At 40.2% G+C, this 25,426-nt stretch overlaps 3 protein-coding genes across 3 annotated transcripts; 1 reads left to right on the top strand and 2 right to left on the bottom strand.

Moving 5' to 3' along the window:
* The first annotated feature begins 1,230 nt into the window (after positions 1-1,230).
* On the top strand, positions 1,231-24,678 carry rb1 (retinoblastoma 1). The gene is made up of 27 exons (XM_085469935.1): positions 1,231-1,731; positions 2,206-2,326; positions 3,239-3,342; positions 5,390-5,524; positions 5,624-5,662; positions 5,810-5,859; positions 6,102-6,212; positions 6,374-6,519; positions 6,601-6,678; positions 7,267-7,376; positions 7,469-7,546; positions 7,848-7,935; positions 8,028-8,144; positions 8,234-8,290; positions 8,579-8,610; positions 8,757-8,833; positions 8,984-9,204; positions 17,742-17,857; positions 18,167-18,309; positions 18,651-18,796; positions 18,913-19,017; positions 19,127-19,240; positions 19,360-19,508; positions 19,645-19,675; positions 19,911-20,053; positions 22,335-22,381; positions 22,698-24,678. Exons 1-27 carry the CDS (start codon positions 1,622-1,624, stop codon positions 22,766-22,768), a joined length of 2,739 nt encoding a protein of 912 aa, XP_085326061.1. The 5' UTR covers positions 1,231-1,621; the 3' UTR covers positions 22,769-24,678.
* LOC146699971 (lysophosphatidic acid receptor 6) lies at positions 9,170-11,094 on the bottom strand. Its single transcript, XM_085469934.1, has one exon. It carries the CDS (start codon positions 10,711-10,713, stop codon positions 9,721-9,723), a length of 993 nt encoding a protein of 330 aa, XP_085326060.1. The 5' UTR covers positions 10,714-11,094; the 3' UTR covers positions 9,170-9,720.
* On the bottom strand, positions 14,609-16,520 carry lpar6b (lysophosphatidic acid receptor 6b). The gene has a single exon (XM_085469933.1). The coding sequence runs from the start codon at positions 16,104-16,106 to the stop codon at positions 15,033-15,035; it is 1,074 nt and encodes a 357-aa protein (XP_085326059.1). The 5' UTR covers positions 16,107-16,520; the 3' UTR covers positions 14,609-15,032.
* Positions 24,679-25,426: the final 748 nt, after the last annotated feature.

A 25,426-nucleotide genomic window follows, 5' to 3' on the forward strand; every position in this document is an offset into this window, starting at 1 on the left:
TCGTGGCTCTGTAACAGAAAAATATGCTGCATTTGTGGGATGTGGTCATATAAGTATGGTTAAAAATCTCTGAGAAATGTTTCCAGCACCTTGCTGCATCTGTGTCACACAAAGTAGTAGTAGTAGTAGTGTGCAATACTGCAAATTTTGGTATCAATCCAATAACGAGTATATACAGGGCCAGTATTGCAATAGATAGCAATACAAATACTTTTAACCTATAAAGACAGGCTATAAATAAAGTAGATGTGACTGTCCACGCAAAAAGGTTTAGACATTTTTCACAGTGTATGTTTGACACATGTTTTTTCATTTCCAAAAAATTATATATATGTATATGTATGTGTATATATATATATATTAAACACACACACACACATACACACACACACACACACATATATATATATATATATATATATATATAAATAAATACTAAACTTAACAAAGAAAGTATCATTCCTATTCCACTAGTATGATCCAGTACAAATACCAGCATTGGTATCAATGCTACCAATATTTGGATCGATACAGAGACTTAAGGCAGTTCTGAAGGCAAAAGGGGGTCCAACCCTTTAGTGGCAAAGTGAACCTAATAACGTGGCTGTGAAATGTATTTCCACATGAAAGTAGGATGCTACTAATAGACAATAGAGGTGAACGAGGATCCTATAACTAGGTAATATGTACCAAAAGCTTGCAGCACAAGTTACTTGTGAAGTTTTGCCACCAGAGGGCAACGATTGCACGCTTAGAGGTGAAGTTTTACACACTAACAGAGCTGCCAAATAAACATGTACAGGTGTGCGATAATTTAAACTTATCACCCGCGAGATAAAAAGCAGGTGAACGGGATAATAATGGTCATCTAACTGCATTTAATAACCTCTACCGGGAAGCCTTAACATCGTTGTTTTTTTGTTTTTACATATTACTTTAATCTAACATGTATTATTGCAGAGGCACAGCCTCCACTCCCGAAATAGTGCAGCCTGTAAGTGCCACATAAACTAATTGAGGAACACGACATGAGTAAATAAATCCTTCCGATAATAAGCAGAAGGTTTACATGTTGTGGGTTGCAGGTGTATATACAGGGGCTATATTACTATTTCTGTTCCAGGCGCGTTCGAGGTCGAACAGGATGTTGCGTAGACTTTTTTTTCCCGCGTTTTCCAGTCCTCGGGTTGGGTTAGTTCGTTTGCAGTTTGTCACGTGATCCCGGCGTAACGCTACATCGGTCTGTTTGCAATGACAGACCTCTTGTCTATGTGTGAGAAGTTATAAATCGGTTGTTTGACAGAGGTTCTGACAACACAGAGTTTAAACAGAGACAGACGATCGCAAAAACACAGATGAACAAAGTCGTGTGCACAGGTTTTTGAGCACTAACCGCCGAGTACTCGTAACACCATTGCAGCGTCGCCAACGGCGCTTCACCGCGCAGTACGTTGATACAAAACGAGCATCCACAAATCTACAGTTGCAGGAAGTCACTGAGGTTTTGTTGTCACGGAACTCTTGAAGTGGGATTTACACTTAGTAAACAATATCAGTCGGCTTTAAAACATATTCGAGTTTTATCTGTTAATTATTGGCCGTTACGTTACCGGATACTAAGATGCCTCCTAAAAAACGCAATTCTGGGGCGACACAGAGCAAAGAGATGAAACCCACTGCTGAAAATGCCTCTCCAGAGAAGAAGGAGAGTCCTGAGTTATCTCTTAAAAAGTAAGAGAAGTAATGATCGCCTCTCCGTCAAGCCACAGTAGCTTCAGTTTGTGGCTTTGGAAAATTACAAAAAACAAAAAAAGTTGACATTGTAGACAGATATTTTGGTCTTTCCCCCAGCTACGTTTATCTTGCTCGCTAGCTTGTGCGACTAAACGTCAGGATGATCTGTTAGCTGTGTCCACCGGCCTAATAACAGCGAGTTTAAAAGCATCTTTAGCCCCATACAACTGGTCAAAGAGTGTAACTATTAAGTAATGAATGAAACTTGAAATGTAGCCTGGGTATAGCTCTCAAACACAGCCTGTGTTTGAGCGCTATACCCTACCTACTATACCCTGTACCCTGCTCAGACTGACTGGCAGTCAGAGTACTTCACAAGACAAGACCTTTGTCTTGAGTGCAGTTGTTTTGATTTCCTGAAACCTTATTCGTGTTTTTCGTGGTTGCTAACCTCTGGTTTCCATCTTTTAGGCACGGAGACAAGGATGCTGAGTTTGTGACTCTGTGCAAGAGCCTTCATGTGACTGACCCTGTATGTGATCGAGCCTGGACGCTGTGGAAAACCGTTCAGGAGTCCGTGGATGAAGCTGCTGTACGTATTTGCACCTACTGTAGTTCAGTAGTTCCACTCTACATTTATAATACTGCAATCCTGTCGCCTGTCCTGGAAAAAGCATGAGTGGAAATCGATCATTTAAAATTAGAACAGTATTTGGCCTAAAGCAATACATATTGCAGGATGGAATGGTGGTGCAGTGGTTATCACTGTCACCTCACAGCAAAATAAATCCAGGCTGTATGTTCTCCTGTTTCTGGTTGGGTTCTCACTGGGGTCAGAACAGAGACAGTCAGTTTGGTGATTCTAAACTGATTGACTTTATGCGTTAGCCCTGTGGCCTGTCAAGGGTGTTTAAATATAATATAACCCTCGCACACTGTTCAGTTCAGCATTATTTTTATTCATTAATAACAGTTTAGTCCATATGACCTTTCTCAAGTATAGTATAAACCAGGGTGTATCCAATCTCTCCTGCAAATCAGAGCTTCTACAACATTGTTGAAAGACATCCAAAAAGAAGACAAAGAAGAAGAAAAGTCCACAAACATGGCAAATCACAAGCTGTGGGAAGAAGACAACACAAAGTTAGTGATAGGCATGTAAATGCATGGGGAGCGAAAGAAAGTACAATTTGTACTGTTTGGGCCGTGAACCCTTTATGTAAGTTTTCTTTTTGCAGTACTGAGTCCAATTTTAAATCAAAGCTTACACACAGTATCCACTGTGCCTTATTGGTGAAATAGGATATTAGGAGGGCTAAGTATTTTTGCCTTTTAATCAGTAGCCAGGTACAGTCCAAAAATAATCATTTAAAAAGTACTGTAAGAAATAAAGTGGAATAGCTTTATAATCCCCTTAAAAACAGTTGCTCTTCCATTCCTAAAAAAAGGCGAAAAGGTGTGACATGAGCATCATCTAACATTGTTCTTTGTCATTTGGTTTCAGGACAGTCAGAAGAAGCTTTGGGGTGCTTGTCTGTTTGTGACTGTGACAGACATGGATGCCACCTGTTTCACCTTGACCCAGGTTCTGAAAGCAGTCTGTCTGAAGTAAGCGCTTGCTATGTTTTCTTGACAAAACATAACCACACAGTCCAACTGTTGGCATGAGATATTGGTGAATGTGAAATTTTGTTGGGTAGCTGATGACTTCAGCCTTGCTTGAGTATTAGCTGCTGGGATTTTCATTCTTTGGAAATAGGAAACTTTTTTTTTTCAGGGTAGCAGACAGAACTTTATTTGGGATTGCTCTTTGAAATAAAGTAGAAAAACTACAGGCTGTGTAAGAACATTAAACATGTATCCTCCTGCTACGTACTCCAGCTGTAGATAGATCTTTGTGTGTTCTCCCTTTGATGGATGGAAAAGCAGTCCAGGTACAGTGGGGCAAAAAAGTATTTAGTCAGCCACCGATTGTGCAAGTTCCCCCACCTAAAATGATGACAGAGGTCAGTAATTTGCACCAGAGGTACACTTCAACTGTGAGAGACAGAATGTGAAAAAAAAAAATCCATGAATCCACATGGTAGGATTTGTAAAGAATTTATTCGTAAATCAGGGTGGAAAATAAGTATTTGGTCAATAACAGAAATACAACTCAATACTTTGTAACATAACCTTTGTTGGCAATAACAGAGGTCAAACGTTTACTATAGGTCTTTACCAGGTTTGCACACACAGTAGCTGGTATTTTGGCCCATTCCTCCATGCAGATCTTCTCGAGAGCAGTGATGTTTTGGGGCTGTCGCCGAGCAACACGGACTTTCAACTCCCGCCACAGATTTTCTATGGGGTTGAGGTCTGGAGACTGGCTAGGCCACTCCAGGACTTTCAAATGCTTCTTACGGAGCCACTCCTTTGTTGCCCGGGCGGTGTGTTTTGGATCATTGTCATGTTGGAAGACCCAGCCTCGTTTCATCTTCAAAGTTCTCACTGATGGAAGGAGGTTTTGGCTCAAAATTTCACGATACATGGCCCCATTCATTCTGTCCTTAACACGGATCAGTCGTCCTGTCCCCTTGGCAGAAAAACAGCCCCATAGCATGATGTTTCCACCCCCATGCTTCACAGTAGGTATGGTGTTCTTGGGATGCAACTCAGTATTCTTCTTCCTCCAAACACGACGAGTTGAGTTTATACCAAAAAGTTCTACTTTGGTTTCATCTGACCACATGACATTCTCCCAATCCTCTGCTGTATCATCCATGTGCTCTCTGGCAAACTTCAGACGGGCCTGGACATGCACTGGCTTCAGCAGCGGATCACGTCTGGCACTGCGGGATTTGATTCCCTGCCGTTGTAGTGTGTTACTGATGGTGACCTTTGTTACTTTGGTCCCAGCTCTCTGCAGGTCATTCACCAGGTCCCCCCGTGTGGTTCTGGGATCTTTGCTCACCGTTCTCATGATCATTTTGACCCCACGGGATGAGATCTTGCGTGGAGCCCCAGATCGAGGGAGATTATCAGTGGTCTTGTATGTCTTCCATTTTCTGATGATTGCTCCCACAGTAGATTTTTTCACACCAAGCTGCTTGCCTATTGTAGATTCACTCTTCCCAGTCTGGTGCAGGTCTACAATACTTTTCCTGGTGTCCTTCGAAAGCTCTTTGGTCTTGGCCATGGCGGAGTTTGGAGTCTGACTGTTTGAGGCTGTGGACAGGTGTCTTTTATACAGATGATGAGTTCAAACAGGTGCCATTCATACAGGTAACGAGTGGGGGACAGAAAAGCTTCTTACAGAAGACGTTACAGGTCTGTGAGAGCCAGAGATTTTCCTTGTTTGAGGTGACCAAATACTTATTTTCCACCCTGATTTACGAATAAATTCTTTACAAATCCTACCATGTGGATTCATGGATTTTTTTTTTTCACATTCTGTCTCTCACAGTTGAAGTGTACCTCTGGTGCAAATTACTGACCTCTGTCATCATTTTAAGTGGGGGAACTTGCACAATCGGTGGCTGACTAAATACTTTTTTGCCCCACTGTATAGGCTCCAGGTCCACTGTTCATCTCTCAGTTGGATAGTTTGTGAAACAGATTGATGGACGAATGGATGAAAGTTACTTCGATGCTAATTCCATCTTTTCTTTTGTAGCGTCAAACAATTTATAGATCTGGTGAGGAAGTTGGATGTGAACTTGGATACGATAAGCACCAAGGTGAACTCTGCACTGTCACGGCTGGACAAGAAGTATGATGTGATGCTGGCTCTTTACCAGAGGTTTGAGAAGTAAGTGATCATACAAATAGATTGCATTGGATTAATGTAAAAATATTTGTAGTTTAAGTGTAAATGGGAAAAAAAAAATGCAAATTTGTTCTGTTTCAGAACTTGCAAGAAAATTTTCAATCTGACGTCTGATGGGAAGTAAGTTGCAAACTTCTAAATGTGGGAAATATGTTGGTGACATTGATTATGTTATGATATTTATTGTCTTGTGTGTTAGCGGTTTTGCACTTGTTATGAAAGGTTGATGCTGCTGCGTGATTAATTATTTGGTGTATCATTTTCAAGGGAGAGGGAAACCGTGCAGACTTGCTGGACGATGTTTCTGTTGGCCAAAGGTCGGTTAAGCTTATGAATACATTAACAACAACAAGAACAAGTAGAATCAAGCTGTTAACACACGTTATGGAATTGTTTTCATGCCTCTCTGTCATCTTCTTTTCACCCTTCCTTCCTCCTTCGTGTTCAGCTGCAGATAATAGTTGAATTGGAAAATCATGGTTTAAGTTTTGTTGTTTTAAGAAGGCATCGGAATTGTTGTGACGATGCGTCTCATGTGTTGCATCTGTGCTGCGTGCAGGAAGGGCCTTACAGATGGAGGATGACCTGGTCATATCATTTCAGCTGCTTCTTTGTACGCTGGAGTTAATCATCAAGCGCTGCTCTCCAGACCTTCTGCAGCCTCTTTACAGTAAGCTTCAGTAGCATTTAATTTACACGTTCTTTGCTTTTAATGTTTTTATGACTTCAGATTGTACAATAAGTAAATGTAAAGTCAAATAATTACCATTTTTTTGTCATGAAAGTTTGGTTTAAAGCTCCTTGAGGTTTTATTTATTTATTTATTCTCAGAATCAGCCATCAGCAAAATTCAGAGCCCCCCAACACGAACATCTCGTCGCAACCAGAGCAAAACTAAATCCCGAGCCGTGGAGCCAGAGGTTGATGTACAGCTTCTCGAAACCTTATGCAAAGAGAATGAATGCAGTGCAGAAGAGGTGTGAAGACTTAAAAAAAAAATCTCATAGTCTTACTGGACAAACACAACTCAAAATGTATTTATGTGAATTTATTTGCAGGTGAAGAATGTATACCAAACCAGTTTCATGGCTTTCTTAGAGTCGATGGATCTTTCAAGAAGCCCAGATTTTCCTCAGGTAGGACGTCATTGTCAGAACACCTGCTCCACTGTTTGGTTTTATTCTCACTAACTGCATTTGGAGTTTCCATTCATTATCTCTTCCTGCCCGCTTCTGCCGCTGTAGAGCGTTTGAACGTCTGGCAGGTGTTGGTTGCGCTATTTGCTACCTATATGTGTTTGTTTTCACGTATATCGTGTTGGGTAAATGTGCACTCAAGCAGGAGGTCCTTTGTAGTGTGTCACTATAATGCAGAGACAGGATGCTACTGTTTGCTGACAGTGGTACACTCCTCTAAACGACTATAGTGAACACGGTGACGGGCAGATGGTGTGCATTTTTGCTTAGGTGTCTTAAATAAATAATGTACAAATGTCACCATGATAGGCTGTCATCAAAAGGCCTGGGTTACTCGGGGAAAAAACAAAGATTTCGATGAGTTTTTGGCGCTGGTTATTGCTTTGCCTGTTGTCTGGTTCAGGTGTAGAATAAGCAAAGCTTTGCCTTCTTCCAATCAGCTGTAATCTGAATCGGAAACCTTTGAGAGCTGTGTCTGTTGGCTTCTGCCTCACCGCGCGTTACTTTTTGCTGTGACTTTCAACCCAGGTGAATGATGTCGACCAACAATATGAAGAACACTACCTCAAGAGCAGAGACATTGACGGACGAATGTTTTTCAATGGAGACGAGACTGTTCTTGCACCTAAAGTCAAGATGTAATCCCTTTTTTCTTCAGCGTACAGTGTTTAGATGTTGAGTTCTTAAAATAACTTAAAGAAGATGTTCAATAATCTTTTCCTGCATTCAGATCACAAGTGGAGAGAACACCAAAGAAGAACCTGTCAGATGAAGATGGAGTACTCGTCCCTCCTCAGACACCCATCAGGTGGGCACTTAGCAGTTCCTCACTGACTGTATCTATCATTCTTTGTCTAGCGGGAAAGGACAGAGGTCTCATGTTTGCTTCTGCAGTATTGTGGGGGGGGGGGTTTAAGCACTGTTTAGATACTCACCTCTCAATATGTACATTTGTGCATTTCTGTGATGATTGTTTATTTCCCTTTAAGTTGCCAGCAATTTAAATGACATCTCTAAGATGCAGATTATAACCTTACTTGATTGAAAAGGACCTTATAGTCCTTGTCTGATTTTTTTCTTTTTCTTTTTCTTTTCTAATCTCCCATCAGAGCTGCCATGACCTCCATTCAACTGCTGAGGGGTGATCTCACTTCCAGTGGGGACCAGCCATCTGCTAATTTGGTTACATATTTCAAAGTGGGTCTTTAGAAATTTGCCTCTAATTAAAAGATAAAACTGCAGATTTTCAAACATACCTTTCTCTCTCCCTCTCGCTATCCCTTCATCAGCACTGCACAGTGGATCCGACGCAGGATGTGCAGAAGCGCTTGGAGACGCTTGGACAGGTGTTCAGTCAAAGATTCGGTCAGGCGGTCGGCCCACGCTGCGTAGTGTACGGCAGGCAGGTATGGAGACGAAAAGGAGGAACAATGGCAACATGTTGTCCCTCATATTCTTTTGTTTTTATCTGAATTGAGTTGCTTTTCTCTTTCAGAGATTCACCCTCGGTGTCAGACTGTATTACAGAGTAATGGAGGAAATGCTGAAATCGGTACAGTTTTTTTTTTTCCCTTCTTTTTTTTAAACTGGTGGGTTAAGAGAATTTTACTGTTTTGTTTTGGATGTTTACCTTTAATTTCAAATCTATCTGATAAGATTTATAGACATCAGTCACCAAATTATTATACAAGAGTTTTCTTTTTTCTTTCTTTTATCCTATTTAAACTTTTATCAATTAAAAGATAAATCCCACTCTAGGAAGAAAATATTTTTGGTAAATCTTAACGTTGAGGTCTTATTTTTTTTGGGTGTTTTTTTGTTTTTGTTTTTTTTTCCGTAGGAAGAGAAGCGCCTGTCTGTGCAAAATTTCAGGTATGTTTTTTTTTTCTCCACTTTTATCAGAATAGTGGGAATTATGACTCTAATCCATGTTGGTGCATTGGAATTGCATGCATGCTTTCTATTGTTTTGACACACACTTTCTTCCATGGAGCTGAGTCATTTGATTTCCTTTCCAGTAAACTCCTGAATGACTCCACATTCCACACATCGCTTTTGGCTTGTGCTTTGGAGGTAGTCATGGCAACATATGGAGGCATGTCCTATAACTTTCTTATAAATGAATAATAATATAGCTCTTTATGAAGTATTCTGTATTTTTGGTCATCTGTTATCAGTAATTAAAGTTTTACACATCTTTTACGTGTGACCAATTCTAATGTTGTTCTTTGCTCCACATGATTAGAGAGCAGTTTCAAAAATGGAGGGTACAGCCATGGAGGAGCCGACTCAGCCGAAACAGATGTGTGTTTCCCCTGGATACTAAATGTGTTCAACCTGACCGCCTTTGATTTCTATAAAGTTATCGAGAGCTTTATCAAGGCCGACCCCACGCTAAGCAAAGAGATCGTCAAACATCTGGAGACCTGCGAGAACCTCATCATGGAGAGACTTGCATGGAGGACGGTCAGTTTGATCTTTCATTGCTATTAGACTAGGATGCCAATAATATCACAGCATTTCACAGAGATTGATGTATACATGACATAGAGACACTTTGGATATCAATCATTTAGGATTTATTGGCCCAAAAGAAGCAGATTGTTGTCACTGTTTAAGAGTCACTTAAATAATAATAATAATAATAACAACAATAAGAATAATAAAAGGAGATTCTACATAAATCCTGCTTTCACTACTGATCTCATTCCATGTCAGCATTTCCCAAACATACGAAGCTGCTTTGCCAAAAATAAAATGATTTCACAGTGCTTCTTTACTCTGACTGCTCCACACGTGGGGCACACACACACGGAAACTGAAAACAACAACAGATTACACTTTTAACATACACAAAGGTGGTTATGGTTTCACTATAACGGAAAAAAAAATATAGGTAACAGGATACTTTTTGCAAATTGACAAAAGTACAGTAAAGCAATCTAATGCTTTTGTTAATAAAGAGGTCTTACAGTACTTGTGTCACCGGCTACCACTGCCTCCACTACTGGGCACCTCCCTGTGCACCGGGCTGCTGGAGAAATAGTAGATGAGTGGGTTGAGGCAGCAGTTGAAACTGGCTAAGGAAAGGACCACAGGATGCATAGCCTTGGTCGCCTTGGCCAGGCCACAATGTGGCAACAGCTTCATGTGTGTGAGAGTATATCCCAGCAGGTTGATGTGATAGGGGAGAAAGCACAGGAGAAACACACCCAGCACTGAGTAAATAACCCTTAGAGTGTGCAGATGGCTGTGGCGGTTGCTGCGGCAGCGGTGTCTCATCTTGCTAAGGACACTCAGCACCCGGCAGTAGCTGTAGAGGAGTACAAGAGTGGGCAGCAGAAATGACCCCAGGGCTATGCCCAGGAATAACAGGATAAGGGTGCGATGGTGTCGTGAGGACGGATCCAGCAGACAGGCCTTGTTCTGGTGAGAAGCCGCTAACCGCAGAGCAGGCAGACACACACTGAGCCCCAGAACCAGGCACCAGATCCCTCCGCTCACCACCCGTGCGGCATGCAACCTGCGCAGTGTCGATGCCAGGGGGTGCACTACAGCAAAGTAACGGTCCACAGCAATGCACACCAGGAAGAAGATGCCCCCATACAGGCTGATGTATTTGAGAGTGAATGTGATCTGGCAGTAAGCTGGCCCAAGAGTCCAACTGGGGCTGTCCTCTGTCTTGGAGGACAAGGCTTGAGCCTTTTGGTGGTAGTAGTAGATTCTCAGAGGTAGAGAGATGACAAAAAACAAGTCAGTCGTCGATAGACTGGCCATGTAAATGGCTGTGCTGTTCATGGTACAGGGAGACAGACACAGTCTGCGCAGAACCAGGCTGTTGGTGGCCACCCCCAGCAGGAAGATGACACTGTAGGATACTTTGTAGAAGGTGAAGCGGTAGCTTATATCGACAGTACAGTTAGACAAAAGTGAGACCGGCTTGGCTGTCAAATCAGTCATATTCCACTGCTCCATGTCTCAAAATGATTTGACCACTTCCAGGACGTCAAATTGTTATGGTCTTATATCTGGAGGAGGGTTTGATCGGTTGAAGAGGGCATATGTGACGAAAGATCTGCTGGAGCAGTTAAACGTGTAGTAAGTTAAAACTTAATCAAACAAAACAATTTTTTTTTTTAAATTGAAATGCAAATTTGCTGAGATGACACGAATACACATCCGTATATATTCCGCTGTATGTTATATAGAAAACAAATTGATTTTGCCAATAAATTTTTACCAGCAGCTTCCTGCTTGTAAAGAAACAAAGCAAACATTTGGTGTCATTACATGCATAAAGCCAACCGAAAAAGCACTTACAGTGGGGCAAAAAAGTATTTAGTCAGCCACCGATTGTGCAAGTTCCCCCACTTAAAATGATGACAGAGGTCAGTAATTTGCACCAGAGGTACACTTCAACTGTGAGAGACAGAATGTGAAAAAAAAATCCATGAATCCACATGGTAGGATTTGTAAAGAATTTATTCGTAAATCAGGGTGGAAAATAAGTATTTGGTCACCTCAAACAAGGAAAATCTCTGGCTCTCACAGACCTGTAACGTCTTCTGTAAGACGCTTTTCTGTCCCCCACTCGTTACCTGTATGAATGGCACCTGTTTGAACTCATCATCTGTATAAAAGACACCTGTCCACAGCCTCAAACAGTCAGACTCCAAACTCCGCCATGGCCAAGACCAAAGAGCTGTCGAAGGACACCAGGAAAAGTATTGTAGACCTGCACCAGACTGGGAAGAGTGAATCTGCAATAGGCAAGCAGCTTGGTGTGAAAAAATCAACTGTGGGAGCAATCATCAGAAAATGGAAGACATACAAGACCACTGATAATCTCCCTCGATCTGGGGCTCCACGCAAGATCTCATCCCGTGGGGTCAAAATGATCATGAGAACGGTGAGCAAAGATCCCAGAACCACACGGGGGGACCTGGTGAATGACCTGCAGAGAGCTGGGACCAAAGTAACAAAGGTCACCATCAGTAACACACTACAACGGCAGGGAATCAAATCCCGCAGTGCCAGACGTGTTCCGCTGCTGAAGCCAGTGCATGTCCAGGCCCGTCTGAAGTTTGCCAGAGAGCACATGGATGATACAGCAGAGGATTTGGAGAATGTCATGTGGTCAGATGAAACCAAAGTAGAACTTTTTGGTATAAAGTCAACTCGTCGTGTTTGGAGGAAGAAGAATACTGAGTTGCATCCCAAGAACACCATACCTACTGTGAAGCATGGGGGTGGAAACATCATGCTATGGGGCTGTTTTTCTGCCAAGGGGACAGGACGACTGATCCGTGTTAAGGACAGAATGAATGGGGCCATGTATCGTGAGATTTTGAGCCAAAACCTCCTTCCATCAGTGAGAACTTTGAAGATGAAACGAGGCTGGGTCTTCCAACATGACAATGATCCAAAACACACCGCCCGGGCAACAAAGGAGTGGCTCCGTAAGAAGCATTTGAAAGTCCTGGAGTGGCCTAGCCAGTCTCCAGACCTCAACCCCATAGAAAATCTGTGGCGGGAGTTGAAAGTCCGTGTTGCTCGGCGACAGCCCCAAAACATCACTGCTCTCGAGAAGATCTGCATGGAGGAATGGGCCAAAATACCAGCTACTGTGTGTGCAAACCTGGTAAAGACCTATAGTAAACGTTTGACCTCTGTTATTGCCAACAAAGGTTATGTTACAAAGTATTGAGTTGTATTTTTGTTATTGACCAAATACTTATTTTCCACCCTGATTTACGGATAAATTCTTTACAAATCCTACCATGTGGATTCATGGATTTTTTTTTCACATTCTGTCTCTCACAGTTGAAGTGTACCTCTGGTGCAAATTACTGACCTCTGTCATCATTTTAGGTGGGGGAACTTGCACAATCGGTGGCTGACTAAATACTTTTTTGCCCCACTGTAACTGATGTATTTCATTACATTGACAGATTAAATACACATTTACCAGAGCCCATAAAATCAATCTTTTTTTTTTTTTAATTGAGATTTTATAATTGAACTAAGTTTGCACTGCATAGGCAATCAGGTGAGCATTTTTCCGGTTGTAAAGGCAGAGTCTGATTATAGCTTTTTACAATTGTTTGTTGTGTGTGATCATGATTAAAGTTTATCTTTTTTTTCTTGCCAGCTCATCTATAATGTAGGTCATTAAAGAACCGATTCAGTCACAAAATGAGCATCAATAGAAGAATAAAAAATATATATATTTCTAATATCTAAAAACTAACTTTAATTCAAATTTGGAAATAACTTTTCAAAATTAAAATAGGTGACAAATTCTCTTTCTCATAGCGTTATTATTAAGACAGATGTTTTTAATTCGATGACCTGTCAGATTTAAAATAGAGGACCCCATCTTTAAATCTGTATGGATATTACAAATTTTTCTGCAAAAGTTTGAGCAATTAATATGCTTAATTTAGAGAAAAAGATTATACTTAATTTTACAGTTGCCACAACCAAAGAGAATATTTAAAGGTAGAATTTAGTCACTCACCAGTAGCAGGATGGGAGCATTGTCAGTGTGATTAAAGGTATTTTTCCAGTCAGCTGGTGTTTAACTGTGGCTTGTCAGGATGCTGCAGTTGGGAATCTGCCGCTGACTGAAGCAGTTCACACCTAGACACCAACAGGTCAGGGTCTCTCTCTCTCTCTCGCCCTCTCTCTCGCCCTGTTCCTCTAATTTATAGCTGACTGATTACTTTTAATGACGTTTTTTAGAGGGATACAAGAGTTCTAATCTCTAGTTTAGCCTACAGGTTGTCAGATGTCAATTTAAATTTTTTTTCATTGACCTGAAAATTGTCAGATTAACTTTCAGGTTTTTTGTAGGCGTTCTGGTAGGATTGCATTTATATAGCGCTTTTCTAGACACTCAAAGCGTTTTACAACACCTTGTTTACAACACCTTGTTATGAACTTATGTGAGTGACTAGAGTTAATCATAAACTGTAGCTCATAAAGTAAAAGCAATAATTCACTGAAACAAGGGGCTGTAAGCAGTAATGCCACTTGCGTGTCAGTCCATGAACACATAAAAATTAAAAATCCCTGTGAGTGCATACAAAGTTTTATTATTTGTATTTGTAATATGTTCTTGTGCTGTAATGTGCAGAACTTTTCTTATGGTTTGTATAAAATTTGTTTATCTTTTTGGGAAGTTGATCAGCATACAATGATCTGACCAAATACTGCTCTACAAAAACCCCCTCTAGACTGTTTTATTACCCTTTCCCTCAAGAGGCAAGTTGTTTCTTGCCTGCTTTAGTTTTACAGCCCTTTCTCATCATTGCTGGTGAGGTGATGAGTCTAACCATGTCAGTACAGACCCTGAGGCTGTCGGCAGGTATGTGCAGTGTTCAGTCTTGCATCACACAGCTTGTCACAAGCATGGAAGAAATATACACATCGTTGCTATGAAACTTATGTTTTCACACAGTGTGAGCCTGGATCCGGTCTAAATTAGTTTTTCAGGATTTCCAACAAATTTTAGGAACTTGGAAAATCTATATTGTGTGTAGGTTGAGTTTTTTACGGTTCCAGTGTTGTTGTATATGCAGAAATGATGACATTTTGACCCACTTTTCTTTTTCTAAAGACCATCAGTTTTGTTGGAACACTTTTCATTTATTACCAACACATGTAATGAAACAATTTAAAACTTTATAAATGTATTGTGCACTGAGGGGCCAACCACACACATATGACTAACCAGTCTAGATGACTTATTTAGCTGGGAACAGTGAAAGCCACATGGGGAAAAAAATTCTTCCAAGATAGGGCCAAGTATTTCACAACCTACCGCTTGATCAAACAAGTATTGAATTCAATACACAACACTTCAAAATGTTACAAAAATATTTAATTCACTTTCAGAATGGGAATCAAAGCTTTTATAGAACATGATTCTCTAAAAACTTCTTAAAAACCTCAATACACATAAAACAAATACTTGAAAACCGTACAGGGCAGTAGATGTAAAGAGTTGTAATACTGGTTCAGCACTGTCAAATTAGGGTTTTTCTTAAAGGTGAGTCTTCTCTGTAAAAGAAGTTCTTTCTTTGTGTTAGTACCTATTGTTGACTGAATCATTATCTTCCGGTCTAAAGTCTCTGTTGTGTCCGATAGGTGAGCCGGACTCCCTAGTAACCATTTTGTTTATGTTGTTTTTCTAAGGCACTCTGCTTTCACCCATGTCCTCTGATTTGAATCAAGTTTTGTCAGCCATACTCGCTTAAGTCAAATTTGTAGCTCACATTACCAGGCTGTCTTTAGACCGTGGACTCATTGTCAAATATTTTGGGTCTCAGACTTTTCAGCATCAAACTCTTGGGCGTTGAACTTGGGCTGCTTTGCAAGCTGTCCATCTGTAGTCTTTCGAATAGCCTGGCACCATTTTGCCATGCTGAAGACTTTCGTTTAATGGAGCTTTGAATGGCCTCTGAAGTGAAGTAGTAGACAACTGGATCAAAGCAGCAGTTGGTCACCGCTATGCACAGAGCGATGGGGTAGATGGTTCTTACAACATGTTCTGCAAAGCATCCCTTTAGGATTTTGGAGCGGACCAAGGTGTAGAAGATGAGATTCACATTGTAGGGAATGAAACAGAAGCAGAAGATGAGCAAATGCACAAAGACCATCCTCAGGATTTTTGCTTTGTTGAGGTTTCCTCCGCGGCTGATGGTTTTGGGGTTCCTCAGTATCCTTAGCACCATGACAGAGCAGAACACATTCAACATCAGTGGGATAAGGAAGCCTGCAGTCTCAATAAACATCACCACCCACGAAAGCTCAGCCTTCCATTGTTTTTTTGAGTAGTTTTCAAAGCAAAACTGTGGCGTTGAGTTTACCGAACCCGAGTTAGTATTGTTCGGTGAAGTGGTGTCCAAAAAGACCCCAGTGGTTATACCTCCAGAGAGAATGATCACCCAAACTGTAAGGCAGGCCAGCTTGGCATTTTTCCTCGTACGAATTGTTTGGGACCGAAATGGATACACAATTGCTAGGAAACGATCGACACTGATGCAGGTGAGGAAGAGGATGCTGCCGTACATGTTGGTGTAGAATAGGGCCACGGAGATCTTACAGAGCGCACTTCCAAAGAGCCAGTCACGTTTGATGAAGTACTCAATCCGAAAAGGCAGGCTGAGGACAAAGAGAGAGTCCGAAACCACGAGGTTCATCATATACGTCGTGGTCTCATTCCGTATCTTCAGCGTACAGCCAAAAATGTACACAGCCACCGCGTTGAAGGTAAGTCCGACTACAAACACCATGGAGAAAACCGAGGCGTAGAGATTATACTTGAAGTTGTCACTCTTGTTGCAGTCCGTGCTGTTATCCATCTTTAAACCAGAGTGTACACTTACAGTGGAAAGAGTGAAAAGGTTCTCCTTACTCACAGTTGGTGTTCGTTATGCCATGAAAAAAAGAAGGTATACAGCAGCTCCTTGATATACCATCCAAAGTCCTTTTAATCTACTTGTCCTGCTGTGGCAGCTGTCCTGTATGTGCAGCGATGGTCATTTAAGTGGAGCTTTCATTGTTTTCAGTCGTCCTCACAAAACAAATGTATTAAAAGAGAAGAGTCGTGCTTTTTTTCCCCCTTTAGCTCTGTGAACACTTTAGTGGGTCTCCACTTGTCTCGTTCTTCTCTGTGTTGTTGAAGTCCCAAAGGCACGTGCTGATCGTCACTCTGCTCCTGCTGGATTGTAAATCAGAAACCTCACAGCAGCCTGGATGGCAGAGCCTCTGACACAGGGAACAGAGCAGGCTGTCGAACCACTGGGAGGAGCCACCGCTGGGGCCAAAGTCCTCCCATTCAAATGTCTTTCATTTGCTTTTGCAAATAAAAAGCATTTGAATAATGGAACAATAAAATGTGTTCTGTAATTTTCACATTTCAGTAAGATAAGTTTTAGTAAGTTTTTTGTTGTGTGTGTTAGATTGTCCTTGCTGCCTGCCATAGGGGTCTTTTCATCATCTTCCCGAAACATCAAAGCATTTATCAGGAGATTTTCTTATTTGTTTAATAGCACAGTGCATGTTTTTGTCTTTCAGTGCTCTTACTAGTGTCATTTGGAGTATTTTAAATAAAAAAAAATAAAAAAAAATAAGAGCATGACTCATCTGTAGTTGAATGTATTATGTAGTGTTGTAATATGTTACGACCTGATAATCAGCTGTGAGGATAGATAACCACTGATAGATGTCAGCGAATGTTCTTATCCAAATGTACTTTTGAAATGTTGGTGGCGTAAGCGGGGTGTGGCAGGCATGATGCATGAATGTACCATAAGCCATACTTACAAGTCCATACTCGCAGTTACTGTGGGAGCTGCTGAGTTGTAAACCACTCCTCACTTCCCTGTATGAGCTCATATCAGTTTGCTTTTTTACTGGTGTGACGGTTGCGTGCTGAGATTCACGTGCAACCTTCACTTTCACTGTCTTTTCATCTTGATTTAGAATTGTGCATGTTAACATAGATTTAGCTTTTTTTTTTTTTTTTCTTCTTTGGTATTTAGAGAAAATGTATTTTTAATTTGAAGTTATTATTTGTTTAACAAGCTTAACGAGTCAGTCAAATGCATTCAGAGTCAGACAGGATACTGTAGGGCGTGTGCTTGGGTCAACATAAAATGAGGAACAGATTTATAATACATGTATAGATTTGACTTATCAGTTGGCTGTTTTGCAAGGGACATTTCACATGTAAAATACCTCTAACATCATTTCTGCACATGTCTTCTACTTAATATACCAGGAAAAAACCCAAAAAGGAACTAATTGCCTGATCAAGACATGATCTCCAACCTAACAGGATTATTATATTACATTATTATGTGATTGCCAAATGAAATAATTTCTTTTTGCACCTTTTTAAAATTCCTGCTTGAATGAAAGGAAAATGAAAGTTGTGATGGACAGGATATAAATGGAAATGGTTAAATATAAAGTAAATGTTTGTGTCTCTGCAGGGCTCCCCACTATTTGAGCTTCTGAAACAGGAACATGAGAGCGGAGGAGCAGAGCAGGTGGAGACCCCAGCTAATTTCAGTCAACCGCTGCAGCACAACCACACCGCAGCCGACCTGTAAGTCATCCCGCGGCTTTCGATTAGTTTGTCTTTTGATTTTGAAAGAACACCAAACCCTTTTTACAAGAGTTGTGAAACTACTGACTAATCAAAACAGCACAGCCTTGATGAATACGTCATAGATGAGCAGATAAGCATCAATAATATTTTGTTAAATTCCACAGCCCCCCCCTCTTTCTTTGATTTTTTTTTTAGCTTTGAGGAAGAGCTTTCTTTTGTTTTACCCGTCCATTTAAGGTTCGTGGTTAGGGGAAAGTTTCATGTTTATTGACATATGAAACTGGTTCCTGTGCTCTTCCCGCACAGATATTTGTCCCCCATGCGCCCAGGCCTGCGTGTATTACCTCCTGAGTCCAGCTGTCAAACTTCCTCTCAGCCTGCCTCACAGCCAACCAGCCAACCTCCACGACCCCTGAAGTCCAACTCTCTCAGCCTCTTCTATAAAAAATGTAAGTCACTGGTAGAGTTTGCACTAGTCAAAAATAATTGATGGTGGTGGTCCTGCCTAGCAATAAAGTAATCTTTTAAAGTAGTAATGTTGTGATGGATGGAGTAAATAATGGGAAAAATAACAAGTTAATAGGAGAAAATATTAATGCAATTGTATAAAATAACATTGTTTGATATTTTCTTTAAAGTATTGCAGATACAGTCAGGTGTCCCCACATTTTCATTAAGCAATTTTTTTTATTCTTATATTATTATTGTTACATTTTTATTAAGATAAGAGGTTCCATTCATTATTCTATCACACTAGACGCTCTAATCCTCTGGTTTTGTTTCTCTGTAGTGTACCGTTTGGCCTATACAAGGCTGAAGATGCTCTGCTCCTACCTGCTGTCCTCCCACCCTGAGTTTGAGCCCATAATATGGACTCTGTTCCAGCACACTCTGCAGCATGAGTACGAGCTGATGAGAGACCGTCACCTCGATCAGGTAAGCTGGAAATATGTCGCTCTCACTATTTGTTTCTGTCCCTCGTCTCCTGTTATTGCCCTCCTCCACTTTTCTTATTTATTTTTCTCTGCTAAATACGTTGTATGTTCCTGTAGTTGATGATGTCTGCCATGTATGCCATATGTAAAGTGAAGAGCGTTGATCTGCGCTTCAAGACCATTGTCACAGCATACAAAAACATGGCCAACACCAGCCAAGAGGTAAAACAGCCTGTTACAGTTTCCATAAAAACTCACCGAGTCGGCTGAAGTTTTGCTGATGTAATCGTGTTTCATGTAGAACTGTAACAAAACACTTTGAATGTTGCAGACCTTCAAGCACGTGTTGATCACTGAAGGCCACTACGACTCCATCATTGTCTTCTACAACCAAGTGTTTATGCAGAAGCTGAAAACAAACATCCTGCAGTATGCTTCTACCAGGGTGAGCTACATCTGCAGTAGTCATTGGTGACGGTGGGGTTTTAATGCACATATATAAAAAAAAAAAAAAGTATTTCTACAAATTTCTCTCATTGTTTCTGCTGCTGTTTTCTTTTCTAGCCTCCGACACTCTCGCCAATCCCACAAATACCCTGCAGCCCCTACAAGTTCCCTAATTCGCCTCTGCGTGTGCCCGGTAGCAACAATGTCTACATCTCTCCATTGAAAAGCGCACGCATGTCTCCCGGTATCATGACCCCTCGATCCAAGTAAGTCCTGCATAATATTCATTGTCAAATAATTTTTGACAACGCTACTCCTGAACTAGAATGATATTATAGAATGATTTGAAATGAAGGCCTGTTTGTTTTGTACAATGCTCATTGGGGTTTTTTGCCCTTGCAGAATGCTGGTATCGATCGGCGAATCATTTGGGGTATGTTCATCTTAAGTTTGCTCTGTAGACCCAGAGAGTTGATTCTGTTCATCTGATTGCTTAGTCTGGATGTACAAAATCAACTTTCTCGTATTTTCTTACTTGGATTATCAAGCATGCATCAAAACATTTTGCTCTGTAGTGTAACAAAGGGCTGGTTTGATCTCTCAGCAGCTGCAGTGCCATTTATTTGTTTCCTCACTCACTCTTACTTCTGTTTTGTCTTCATTTGCAGCCATCAAATCGCTTCCAGAAGATCAACCAGATGGTCAACAGCAGTGATCGATCCCTAAAGAGGACTCTGGATCATGGCTCCACGCCAAAGCCTCTGAAGAGGTTACGATTTGATGTGGACGGGCAAGATGAAGCTGACGGCAGGTTGGTCACAAATGGTGCTTGTGTGCCAGATTATATTATATCATGTGGGGCAGCACAGCATTTTTGCACCATTATCCCGTCTCATATGAGACATGATTTACTATTTTAATTGGCTGTAGTTTTCATAAGTCAAAACATCACTCTCACCAAAATCACAAGAGTGAAAAATAGCCAACCAATGGCTTCGTCTGTCTTAAAAGCCAAAGATGATTAGCTGACAGAACAGCAACTGAAATAACAGTTTACAATTACTGTGAAAGAAAGGGACTGCACATGTGTACACAAATCAGAAAAAACATTTTTTAGCTTCCTTATATGTGTGAAAAGTTTATAAAATTGCATTCAGTTGCAGCAGCCTATAATTGGTCTTTGATAGATGTCAAATCTTTAAACAGTAAACTCTGTGTGTAGATTTTAGTTTTTCAGACTACCTCTCTGTGGGCTCATTATACCAAAAGCACTACATCACAAAAGTGACATCATATATCTGCTGGTTTTCACCTCTCACTTTTTGTAACCTTGAACAGGTGCCACAGCTGATGGCGCTTGTTTAAGATGATTGTGTAATTCATTTTTAATTAATTATTTACTCTAGTCACCATTTTTGATGACTTCTCCCATACCAGTGCTGATGTGGTTTTGTCTCAGTGGCGACATCTGTTATTACGTACAGCACTGCACCGAGTACTCGTAAATGGTACAAAGCTGTGGTGACGTCACTGTTTGACCAGTGCAGCAAGTATAATGGGCAATTGTCAAATATATTGTCAAACATTGTCCAACATCGTCCCACAAGAACACACTCTTTGACCTATATTAGGGGTCTACATTGCCTTCACCAGTGCAAAACCCTGTTTTGACTTTAAAGAACGAGTGTCAGGTTTCGCTCCAGAGGCACGGTGTCAGTTTTACAACTGAAAGGTGTAGGCTCAGCATTTGTTGGAGTTTCCCCGTCAGACTTCTAAATTTTGGGAGCATGATATAGCATAAGTTTGACCACAGTGGTGAAGTGGTTAACACTGTTGCCTCATAGTGAAAATGTCCTGTGTTCAAATTCCCTTTGCTGGATGTGGCCTGTCTGTGTTTGTTTGCTTGCTTGTTCTTCCTCCCTTGAGTGAGTTCTTGCAGTACTCCAGCTTTTTCATGGGAGAAGGAATAATTGCTCATCATGTTGTGTTACTGGCACAAACCTGCTGTGCAAGTGGTTTTTGCGTGGCCTGCGAGACTTGTTCACGTCACGCACGCATTAAAACACAGACATATAGTTACATTTATTGTGTTCTTCCTTTATATCCCTGCAAATAGTCAGATGGCTAAAACTAAAAGACTAATACATATATTTCTTTTTCTTTATAAGCTGCTATACGATATGACCAAAATCTCATATCCTGATATAAAACATTTATCGTCCGATAACGATATAAATCACAAAAATGTAACATTTTCTGTAAATTCTGTGAATCTTGAGTAGCTGAAGTGTTTCCAGCTGGGCGTCGTGTATCTGGAGTCGAGTGTTTTACCAATGCATGAAACATTTTTAGACATAGGTTTTAACGGTCGCTGTTTTCTTTGCGGCGTGCTGCAGGGAAAAGCCCGTTTTAACGTTTGAGTCTAAGGTTTATTTTTTAGCACCTGACGGCTGTTTTTTGCTTCTCATCGGTAAATATCTGCATACTATTTCATGTGATTCAGTTTATTTTGAAAAGTCTCAACAGGATCTTGAGCTTTATTGTGAAAGGTTTATGTGGAAAATAAACAAGCGGACATGTGATGGTTTTACCGTCGTTGTTGTTAACGACAATGCATAAAAACAGGCGCTTGTCCGTCCTTAGTGTGGTTATATTAAATATAAGAGAAAGAGAGAACTTTAAGAAATTAATATAGCCACTACAGTGACCATCAAAACGATGAAAAAATATTGCCATAAACAGTTTATTTTGCAACACCACGAAGCAAACGATGGCGTAAAATGAAACGATAGACGTTTTTATATCGTCATCCGATATATATCGTTATATCGAACAGCCCTAAGCTGCATATTTATTATTTAAGTAATCAATTACAAGCGCTATTAGCATCACTTGATGAACACTTATTTACAGATATGCACGACAGCACATTCCAGTGTCCCCAAAGTGCCACTGCACTACTTAAAAACAACAGCTATTCATTTTGAGATCAGCTTCTACAATTAATATGTAAAATTTCTGTTTTCACTGTATGATTCTGCAGTATGAAGAATGATTTCATTAACGCTTTCTTTATTTTATCTAAATTACAGCAAATCTGGAGGAGATTCTACACTGATTCAGAAGCTTGCAGAGATGAGTAAGTATTTGTATCAATAAAAGGCTTCAGGGGCTAAACCCCCCCACCCCCCATTAAGCTAAACGTGTCTGTCAAAAACTACAGTTCCTCCAATCCCTACTTGAGGCTTTCTTCGAAAACGAGTAAATCCTTATAGACTCAATGTTAAAATGTCCCATGTACATATATAAGTAGACCGGACCATATATGTGGACTGTTGATTCCTGAAAAATCCAAATCCAGAAACCCTTTGTGCGACATCATGCTGGCTCCATCCATGTCATAGTCTGTAATTTAGCTATTTAGACTGATTTTCATCGCTTTTGTTTTCACGTAGGCTCCACTCGCAGTCGCATGCAGGAGCAAAAGATGAAGGAGGATGCTGAGTCGAGGATGGAAGAACTCTGAAATCTATTCAGCTGACCTGCACTGTTTGTCACAATGTGAACGTTATTTTCTGTTCACACCTGAAGTGAAACACACCTGTTTTTTGTACATTTAAAAGTGCTATTTTATTTTTTATTTAACTTTGAGGAGATTTTTGTGAATATAGAGGATGTTCACCTTTTTTGTTGATGCTTTATCTTAGTGTTTTTAATGAATTAGGGCTGTGTCAGTGATTTTCATTAAGTATGTTTGGTTTTAAGTATTTCAGTGCTATTAGTTCCTCTTCACTCATGTTTTAAGTAGTCTGGATAGCTTCTGACACACACTGCTGGTTTTCTCCGCCTCCAGAACTTTTCACATCTCAAGCATAATGTCACATTCAAGTGTTAAATCATGGTTACTCTGTAAAGAGGAGTAAATATCAGCCTCAGAGAGACACCCGAATGTCTTTTAATGTAGTGTTTTTACTGTTAAAGTAATAATTTCAGTTGGCAGCGCACATAATGTCTTCTTAAGTTGGTGACATAAAATGAGTAGGAAAATTGAATTTGTTTTAAAAACATGTTGAGTTGCATAAAAATGTCTGACATCCTGACAAGATTTCTGCACCACTACTTCTTTATCTGAGCTACAATTATCAGACGAACACAGTCAAACTAAACAAAAACAGTCATTTTCATGTTTTCATTGAACACACCGGCTGGAAACACCAACAACCTTTACCAGATGTTTCTTGCTGCTTATGAGACAACTGTGAGAAAACTTGAACAACTCTCCCCAGCAAACCAGTTTTAATTCATCGGTGATTCTGTGATGTTGTCATTGCTTTGTATTATTTTGTTGCAAGAGTCAGACATTCCTAGTTAAGGTCAGCTGCTGTCTTGACTTCTTTAGTAAAATTTCTGGTATAAGTTTGAATTGTTACCTAAATTCTTCCAACACAGCCTCACTGCAAAAAGGCAGCTACAAGCCACGATGATCCCTCCTCCATGCTTCACAGTCTAGATTTTTTTAAACAAAATATCTTCCTTGCATTTCTTTCCTCCAGATGTAGTTGTGTGCATTTTGCCAAAAGATTTAGAACATTGAACATTTAGAACACTAATTTCGAACATTGTCCCAAAGTATCTCTTTCTTAAGAAGAGCAGACATTGTGTGGTTTGACTTATAGAAAGGGACAACCCACACTTTCAATCGCCTCAATAGTAACACCTCAGAGTAGTTTTTGCACAAGTCGGTGGTGTCTATTCTGTGTGGTCAGTGAAAGCATGAGAAGTACAGTTGTTTTTGTATGTTTAGTGAAATATCTTTTGTCTATAATTTTGACATGGCTGAAGATCATACTATGCTTTGAGTAATCTAAGGATAAAAATCCCACTAATTCAGGTGCAAGTTTTTATTTTCACTGTAGTTTCAGATGATTTCCCTTCGGTGTAATGTGTAGTTTTATGGTAACTTTTGCTTTCTTTTTGGGATGGTTAATAAATGCAAATAAAGGGGTTATTTGTTATGAGTTAAAGAACTATGTTTTCTATATAATTTACACTCATTAGATTGGCTCTTGTCATTTTTGCAAATGGGGATAAGGAGAATTCTCAGAAAAGGAGGGAAAATGAAGACACTAATTTTAAAGTGAAATGTGTTTTTAATGTGCTGAAGTGTAGTACATACAGGTCACCACAGAGATCAGCCATGTGTTTTCATTCAGCATAGAGTAGCCAAAGGTGGTGTGCAGTGACCACCTGATAGAGTAAAGAGCACCACTGTGTGTACTCATAATAGACTCCCACGTCCCTGTGAAGGTACGCGAGAGGACATGTTATTGGGCAGTTTAGTTTTGCTTTGCTTTGCTTTGGATGTGGGGAAAATAAGATTTTAGTACCATTTTGGAAATGTGTAGACGTTTTTAATAAACCACAGAATATTTGTTACTTCTTGTTCAGCTTCATCTTGAAAGTCGTGTCTTAGATCTCCCCAGTGCTAACATGAAAGCTCAAATAGATTATAGTTTAGGGCATTTAGACCAAACCAGCACAGTCCCTTTTCTTCACCAAATTCTTCTGTAATTATGAACCAATAAATACTAAATCTTTGACCAAAACATATCGACCTTGTGTTTGTTCCTGTTCAACCAGAAGAACAGCAGTCTCAGTTTAGAGCTCATCTTAAAGTCTACAGAGGTAGTTTTACTCCCTCTGCTGTTCAGAATTATGTTTTCAAGAAGCTGAAGTCAGTCGGTTTCACTGTTAATCAGTTAATCAGTGTGCCAGACTAGTCAAACTCTAACTTTCTAGCACTGTACAGAAGTTTAACTACACATTTAATCCTTGAGATATCCTAATATAAGAAAAAGAAGTTCATTCTCAACAGTATGTCTCAGTCTTTTCTACGTGATAAAGAAATCCTCTTGTAGCCAATGATATAAAAGTGTTTTCTCTGTGCTGCTAACAGGATTATTAATTCTGACAATCATTTTACATCATGGATAACTACACATTAAAACTTGTTTGACCATCATTTAAACATAGCACATGCTTTCTTTTACGAGTGCGGTACCATCAGCTGCTTAGTAGACATTTTTGTAGTAAAGGAGTATAGGGATGTATTTCTGTTTCTAAAGTAAACGTAAACGAAATAACAAATTTGGACCAAAGCCATGAGCGCACACAGTGTAGCTGG

Source organism: Copadichromis virginalis, linkage group LG10 (genome assembly GCF_057382275.1).
Source record: "Copadichromis virginalis isolate Kocher_CV1m ecotype Utaka linkage group LG10, C_Virginalis_male_GT1.1, whole genome shotgun sequence".
NCBI classification, from domain to species: Eukaryota; Metazoa; Chordata; class Actinopteri; order Cichliformes; family Cichlidae; genus Copadichromis; species Copadichromis virginalis.